Here is an 8,113-nt window from a genome sequence, read left to right on the forward strand (position 1 = left end):
GGTAGTAGTGTTATCGCATAATGATTAATGTTCATTGAAAGAACATTCTGTTTTTCTGGAAGGCTTGGTTATTATCTGAGAGGGCAGGGCAGGATGGAGTAGCTTTTCAAATGAGACCACTGGCACAGAAGAAAAAGCTTTATCAGTAGCATGACCAGTATTGTTTTGTTGCCAAGTTAAGTGACTGTTTCACTGCCCTTTGACGTACTGTATTAAACAAATATCTGACCAGGTCTTTAATGTCAGTGAAATCAGTTGCGGGTAAAGTTGTTCTTTATCCCAAGTTCAATATAATAATATATTTCGAACTTCTTTGAACTTCTTTTGATAACAATTTACAATATTTTGTTACAATCATTTTAGATGTGTGATTTCGTAAGTAGCTGTGTTTTTGAACTATTGGATTTTACTGTTATTATTGTATTTACTATCATGTTTCTTTCTTTTTCTTATTTTTTCTTGAATTATTCTATTTATGAATTGTAGTATCTTCTGCATTATTGTATTGTACTGTATGTTTTATTTGAGGACTCTTGGAAGACTAGCCGATGGCTAAAAGAGATCCTAATAAAGTAAGTAAGTAAATATCACTAGAATGTTTCAAGAGTTCAGTATCACTTTCTCTCTTTTGCCACACCAGGTTCAGTATGAACTTGCAATGCGGGGAGTATGAGGGCAGTGACATAGCCCTCCACTGCAACCCACGCTTTGACGGTTGGGACAAGGTGGTCTTTAACAGCTACCAGAATGGCTCCTGGGAGTCAGAGGACAAGACCCATGACATGCCTTTCAGCAAGGGGGAGGCCTTCGAGATGGTCATCATTGTGACAGACCAAGGCTATCAGGTCAGAGGCCAAGGCATATGTATGGCATATTCCGTGTGTGTGTGTGTGTGTGCTGTCCACTCTTTAATAATACCAGGCCAGCGTTAAGGAGCAGATTTGTTTTTGTGTTATAGTTCAAAGTCAACGGGCGTGACTTCTACACCTTCCCGCATCGTCTCCCTGCGGAGCGAGTGTGTGCCATAAAGATTGAAGGGGAGGTCTCCATCCAGACCATCAACTTCATCGGGGTGAGATGAGCGGGTGTTGCTATAATCAATATGCAGCAAGCTTTGCGTACCGGCGGCAAAGGAAATTAATGAAATCACCAGCGATCACCATGTGCTTTAAGAGGAATGAATAGATACCCGGGAATGGGAGTAAGTATGCATGGAAAGAGAGAGAGAGAGAGAGAGAGAGAGAGAGACAGAGAGAGAGAGAGAGACAGAGAAGGAGAAGGAGAGGGAGACAGAGTGGGGGAATGTGTATGAGTATGTCTTGTATGTAATACTGTATGTGTGTATGAGTGTGTGTGATTGTGTATGTCTTGGTGCGCGTGTGTCTGTATTTGTGTGTGTGTGTGTGTGTGTGTGTGTGTGTGTGTGAGAGAGATAGAGAGATAGAGAGGAATGGAGAGGGATAGAGGTACCAAATGATTTCAGTGTGATCTCTAATGATCTCTGCGTTGCTCAGGGCGGAGGCGGGATGCAGGGAGGTATGGGAGGAGGTCCAGCTGGCGGAATGGGAGGAGGCATGGTAAGTAACTGTAATGTGTGTGACCCACATATGAAGGTGTGTTAATGTCTGTTGTGCATCAAACGTGTGATATGCTCTGCACTTTTCACAGGGAGGATATCCAACAGGTGGCATGGGGGTATGTCTGTACTGCATGTGTATGGCGTGTCTTGATCTTTGTCTTGTATTTGAGACACATGTGAATACATCCTTATTTCCGTCTCTCCTATGCTCATCCAGGGAGGGTACCCGTCTGGTGGCATGGGAGGTGGCATGGGAGGTGGCAATGGAGGTGGCATGGGGGTAAGTTAAAATCCAACCATGTGAATGTCCTGACCCGCCGCTCTGTACTGTAGATGTCGATCAGCTTGTTTGGATCTCACCTCAGTGTCAATGTCTCTGGTTCTTCTACAGGGTGGATACCCAGGTGGCATGGGAGGAGGCATGGGGGTAAGTTCAAATCCCAACACGGGATTTTCTTGAGCCACTCCTCCTCTGTAGTGTAGATTTTTATCAACTTTATTACTGTGATCTAGGTCCCCCCTCTGTGTTAAAGGAGTAGTTCCATATCTAGCATCATAAGCCTTGTGATGTTATTGGAAAGGTTATTTACAATCATATACCGTACAGTACAACGGTCCATATAGAAATCTTGACGAATTGTGCACTCTTGAGATATTAGTGCCCATTGTTCATTTAACATCTAAGTACACAATGGATCTAGAATATACCCCAAGCTCACCACACAAGACAACAACAAAACTACAAATTATTCAAAATGATTCAGAAGTAGGCCTATTTCCGGTTTCCAGCTGCAGATGAATCTAAACATCTCCAGCTTTGTTGTCTATGGATTTAATAAAATGATAAATGAAACCCGATAAGAAGACTACTTTGCAGTGATTTCTATGTCAGAACATCAACGGACACCAGTGACCACTCGGTGTGTTTCCTGTCTCATGTTTAACTCATCATATATAGCCTGCTAATATTTTCTGTTTGTCAGGAGGACTGTGACATTGACTACTGATGGAAGAAACCTGATGTGTCAACTCCACAGTCCTACCTATCATTATGATCCTCAACTGATATGTTTTGTTGCGTGATGTAAATAGAATGGGAAGTAACCTATAGTGAGATATTGTGTAAATATTCTTGCTATTCTTGCACTTTGCCTTCAGCACTAGGTTACTTAGTGACTTAGTCACTTGTTTAGAGAGGACATGCACTCTTAAATTAAATGTAATTATTGTAAGACATACTACATGGCTGTAATGTAATGTAAGGGTATCCTCCCTTTGTTAGCATATTGAGAAAATTGTTATAAAGAAAAGTGATATAATGATTGTTCCTGATAGTCCTATGACATATATATATATATATATATATATATATATATATATATATATATATATATATATATATATGTACTGCTAACAATTGAATTGATAACAGCTGTTGGCCTTTGATATATAGCCTACTAATTGATTAACAGCTGTCCCTCGTCTATTCACTTATTGTTCATTGATTGCTTGATTAATAATTAATGATTAATGATTGACTACACATCTTAAATACTGTAGCGTGGAACATGGCGATACTTATGACATGCTGAGGGCCTAGTTGCTGTCTATTTTTTTTCCGCTCCCCTGTGCTCCTAATAGCAAAGATTAAAAGCAACGTAAAAAAGACAGCAGCTAGCTAGCAGCTACTTGAAATAGTTATCTTTTTTGAGTGTGACCAAATCACTTCAGAGTTTCCTGTCAGAAAATAACAGTATGATGTTGTTTTTTTTATATATATATTTTTTTTTAAGGCATCTCTGCTTTATTATGATAGGACAGCATAGGTGGCAGACAGGAAAAGTGGGAGGGAGAGAGAGGGGAAGACATGCAGCAAAGGGCGTGGGTCAGATTCGAACTCACGACACTGCAGAAAGGACTAGCCTTTACATGGTAAGCCCATTGAGCTAACGGGGTTGGGCGCCCCCAGTATGATGTTTTTTGAAGGACATTCTATATGCCCATAAAGATCCATTGTGTACTTAGCTGTGACATGAGCAATGGGCACTAATATCTCAAGAGTGCACATTCCATCAAACTTTTTATATGGACCGTTGTATATGATCATAAATAACCTTATAACAGGGCTTATAATGTTAAATACCAAACTACTCCTTTAATGTCTCTGGTCTTCTACAGGGTGGATACCCAGGTGGCACGGGAGGTATGGGGGTAAGTTATGTTTGTAGTCAGTGGGTGTGAGTGTATATGTACAGTATGCTCTCACTGAACGTGTTTTGGACAGTAGCGTTCTGCACGGATGGATGAAAGTGTGTATGGGTGGACGCTCACTATAATGTATGGGTGGACGCTCACTATAATGTATGGGTGGACGCTCACTATAATGTTTCTGTCATCATCAGGGAGGAGGAGGAGGAGGAATGGGCTACCCTGGACAGAACTTGCCGGTCAGTAAGAGTTCGGAGCATTGGGGTACCGAACTGAATCTGAATCGAATGAGTTCATGAAAGCCTTGCAACTCAACTGCGACCTTAAATCTTTCTTTTCAGATGATGGGTGGACAGCCAAGTTACAACCCTGTGAGTAAAAGAAGAAGAGATACTATATAGTCTGTTTCCGCTGACAGTATAACAAACTTCTACATGGTGTGTAGAGGCTGTGATGCGCTGACTGCTGTTCTCTGTGTCCTGCCCAGCCTATCCCCTACTGCGACATGATCCCAGGAGGCATGTCCCCTAAAAGAACCATCATCATCAGAGGCATGGTGCCCTACGGAGCAGAAAGGTGTGTGTGTGTGTGTGTGTGTGTGTGTGTGTGTGTGTGTGTGAGAGGGAGAGAGTAAGTGTGTTTAACAAAGATTTTCTTAAAGGAGCATGTCAACATTTTGGGAAATTTGCTTATTTGCCATCTTCCCCAGAGTCAGACAGGAAGATACACACCCTTCTCTATGCGTGCATTAGGAAGCATAGAGACCCACACCTAGTTTATCTCTGTGACACCTAAAAAGACCCATTTTAACTTCTGAATATGTATCTGCTTAGAAAATTAAGTCTCATTTAATATTGTTATTTGTACATGTGGTAAACACAAGTCACAACATGTAAATAAGAAAGTTTTGGAGTTGTTGGAAAGTGTATTTCGTCACTTTTGAAGGGAGCTTGGCTAACTGGAATAAAACCACTTCCAGTGATTGCGGCTAAGCTAGGCTAACGACGCAGGTCTCTGTGCTTCCTACTGCATGCACAGAGAACAGGACAGTGCATCTGGAAAGCGCTCTAACCCCTCATTCCTTTGTTGTCTTGGCTGTGTGCTTAGGTTGTTGTCTGTTGGGAGGTAAACATTCGCCCCAGTCTGAGCTCCAGAGGGCTCTGGAGCAAGTTTTCATCCACAATCTCTCTGTTCTTTGCTCTGTTCATCTTTCCCTCTATCCTGACTAGTCTCCTAGTCCCTGCCTCTGAAAAACATCCCCACAGCATGATGCTGCCACCAGCATGCTTCACTGTAGGGATGGTATTAGTCAGGTGATGAGCGATGTATGGTTTCCTCCAGACGTGGCGCTTGGAATTCAGGCCAGAGTTCCATCTTGGTTTCATCAGACCAGAGAATCTTGTTTCTTATGATCTGAGAGTCCTTTAGGTGCCTTTTGGTGAACTCCAAGCAGGCTGTCATGTGTCTTTTACTGAGGAGTTGCTTCCGTTTGGCAACTCTACCATAAAGGCCTGATTGGTGGAGTGCTGCAGAGATGGTTTCCTTTTCCCTCCCATCTCCACAGAGGAACGCTGGAACCCATCGGGTTCTTGGTCACCTCCCTGACCAAGGCCCTTCTCCCCCGTTTACTCAGTTTGGCCGGGTGGCCAGCTGTAGGATGATCCTGGTGGTTCCAAATTTCTTCCATTTAGGAATGATGGAGACCACTGTGATCTTTGGGACCTTCAATGCTGCAGATTTTTTGGGGGACCCTTCCCCAGATCTGTGCCTTGATACAATCCTGTCTCAGAGGTCTACATTCATTTGACTTCATGGCTTGGTTTCTGCTCTGACATGCAGTCAACTGTGGCACCTTATATAGACAGGTGTGTGCCTTTCCAAATCATGTCCAATCAACTGCATTTACCACAGTTGGACTCCAATCAAGTTGTAGAAACATCTCAAGGATGATAAGTGGAAACAGGATGCACCCGAGCTAAGATTTGACTGTCATAACAAAGGGAGTGAATGCTTATGTATACAGTATGTTTTTTTGTTTTTTTTATACATTTGCAAACATGCCTAAAAATGTTTTCACTTCGTCATTAAGGGGTATTATGTGTAGGAAGTTAATTTAATCAATTTTGGAATAAGGCTGTAACATAGCAAAATGTGGAAAAAGTGAAGGGGTGTGGGTACTTTCCGGATGCATTGTATCTTCTTGTCTGACTCTGGGGAAGATGGCAAATAAGCAAATCTCCCCAAAAGTTGCTGTGTTCCTTTAAGGGAATCTATCAATCAATCAATCAGTCAAACTTTATTTATATAGCGTATTTCAAACACAAAGGCAACACAATGTGTTTCACAGAAAGAAACGGGGGTAGAATACACATATACTGATCCTACCCCTTATTCTCCAGAGGGAAGCAAAAAAACAGTTCACCCATTTGAGTCAATATAGGAGAACTGTAAACAATCTTCCCTGACCTCTCTCAACGAGATCGAGCAAGCTTCTGGAAAATTCATCAATAAATAAATATACACTATTTTTATTTTATTTGTGTGTGCGTGTATGCGTGGTCATGTGTTACAGGTTTAGCGTTAACTTCAAGGTGGCCATGTCACGGGAGATAGCCTTCCACCTGAACCCCAGGGTGAGGGAGGCCATTGTGGTGAGGAACAGCATGATCGGGGGCAACTGGGGCCAGGAGGAGCGGGAGCTCGGCCTCAACCCCTTCACGGAGGGACAATACTTTGACGTAAGACCTACTGCCTACTTCCTGTCTGCCTATCTATTTATGTACTGTAGAGACCGTTGTTGACTGTTCTTTTTTGTGATCTTTCAATCTTCAAGTTGCTTATCAGCTGTAAATGAAAATAAATACATATTGGATATATGTGAAATGCTAACCGACAGCTAGCTGGCCAACCTGTCTGTCTGTCATGTCTGTCTGTCTGTCTCTCTATGTATCATGTCTGACTGTCTGTCATGTTTGTCTGTCTGTCTGTCTGTCTGTCATGTCTGTCTGTCTGCCTATCTTGTCTGTTGGTGTCTAACCTGTCTGACTGTCTTTCTGTTTGTCTATCAGTGTCTAATACATTTGTCTGTCTGTCTATCGATGTCTAACAGGTCTGTCTGTTTATCGGTGTCTAACACGTCCTTCTGTTTCTACCAGATGTCTATCCGCTGTGGGAACCAGAGGTACAAGGTGTTTGTGAACGGGCAGCACATGTGTGACTTCTTCCATCGCTTACAGCCCTTCACCCAGGTGGACACCCTGGAGATAGACGGAGATGTGCAGATCTCCTACATCCACTTCTGAGACTGAACCATGAGCACCTGTTTATTATTTAATGACATTCATAATATTCTCAACCATCTCAAAAATTCCCTTTTATGTCTTGGGTTTACAGTAGACTTGAAGTCAACATTTCTCTGTAAACAGGCCTGTATAGTTGGATTCCTCTGAACACATGGATCTCTTCAATTGGCTCACCGGGATTGTACCCCTCAAAAGAGCACACTTGTATATGTGTAAGGAATCACAAATTTATTTCATACAAAATAGGTATAAAAATCTTTTACAAATGCATTGCCCTATTAACATGACTGTAATCATAATACAATCTTCACCAAATTAGCTAGACATATGGAAACCCACATGCATTATAAACCAAACCAAATCGATCACAGAATACTGGCTCTCTGAAGGTACTTTGTAAAGTTAGAACTTCAGTATATTGCTAAATGATAATAAACAAAAATGTACAAGCACTGAGGGTGTGTCATGTAAGTTGGATATCACCAATTTGAAAAAAAATGTTGTCTTTTGCCATTATATTTTTTACTTTCCAATATTGGTTCATTGTAAAGTCACTTAAAAACAAATACTCCCTCAGTTGGATGCGGAATCATTCTCATTCACAATACTGAGGGATTGCCTCCTGTACAGCTCCACATATAAGGTGGGAAATGTACATGTCTTTTACGTTTCAGTAACGCTAAGAATAGGCCCATCCTACAGAACTGTACAGTATATCATTAAAATAGATGTACCCTTGACACCCACAGTCAAGCAGCACTCGTTCATATAAACGCATTCTTTTCCCAAAATGTTTGCAAATTAAATAGTGAAGATCAAGTCAGTGAGAAGCAGCAGGGCGGGGCGGGGCAGGGCAGGGCAGGGCGGGGCAGGGCGGGGCGGGGTGGGGCAAGGGTGAGACGTTTCCCAGCGTCCTCCTCTCTAGGTATCTGTGGGAGAAGGGGGAGTGGTCTGGGGATGGCGTGATGCACTCTGTACAGACAGTACAGGACATCCAACCAGAGTCCAATAATGCCACCGCCAG

The 8,113-nt window shown here is 42.3% G+C and overlaps 1 protein-coding gene across 1 annotated transcript in view; it reads left to right on the forward strand.

Annotated features, from left to right (window-relative positions):
- Positions 1–7,089, forward strand: part of LOC311316725 (galectin-4-like) — a gene marked incomplete at both ends in the record, with an annotated part of 7,969 nt that extends 880 nt beyond the window's left edge. The window contains 10 exons of the mRNA XM_084447654.1: positions 641–845; positions 959–1,072; positions 1,669–1,695; positions 1,797–1,859; positions 1,971–2,006; positions 3,982–4,026; positions 4,129–4,158; positions 4,275–4,363; positions 6,360–6,525; positions 6,943–7,089. Coding sequence (XP_084303780.1) covers positions 641–845; positions 959–1,072; positions 1,669–1,695; positions 1,797–1,859; positions 1,971–2,006; positions 3,982–4,026; positions 4,129–4,158; positions 4,275–4,363; positions 6,360–6,525; positions 6,943–7,089 — 922 coding nt within the window. The remainder of the gene's footprint in view (positions 1–640; positions 846–958; positions 1,073–1,668; positions 1,696–1,796; positions 1,860–1,970; positions 2,007–3,981; positions 4,027–4,128; positions 4,159–4,274; positions 4,364–6,359; positions 6,526–6,942) is intronic.
- Positions 7,090–8,113: the final 1,024 nt, after the last annotated feature.

This window comes from Borostomias antarcticus (genome assembly GCF_949987555.1).
Source record: "Borostomias antarcticus genome assembly, chromosome: 1".
Classification (NCBI taxonomy): Eukaryota; Metazoa; Chordata; class Actinopteri; order Stomiiformes; family Stomiidae; genus Borostomias; species Borostomias antarcticus.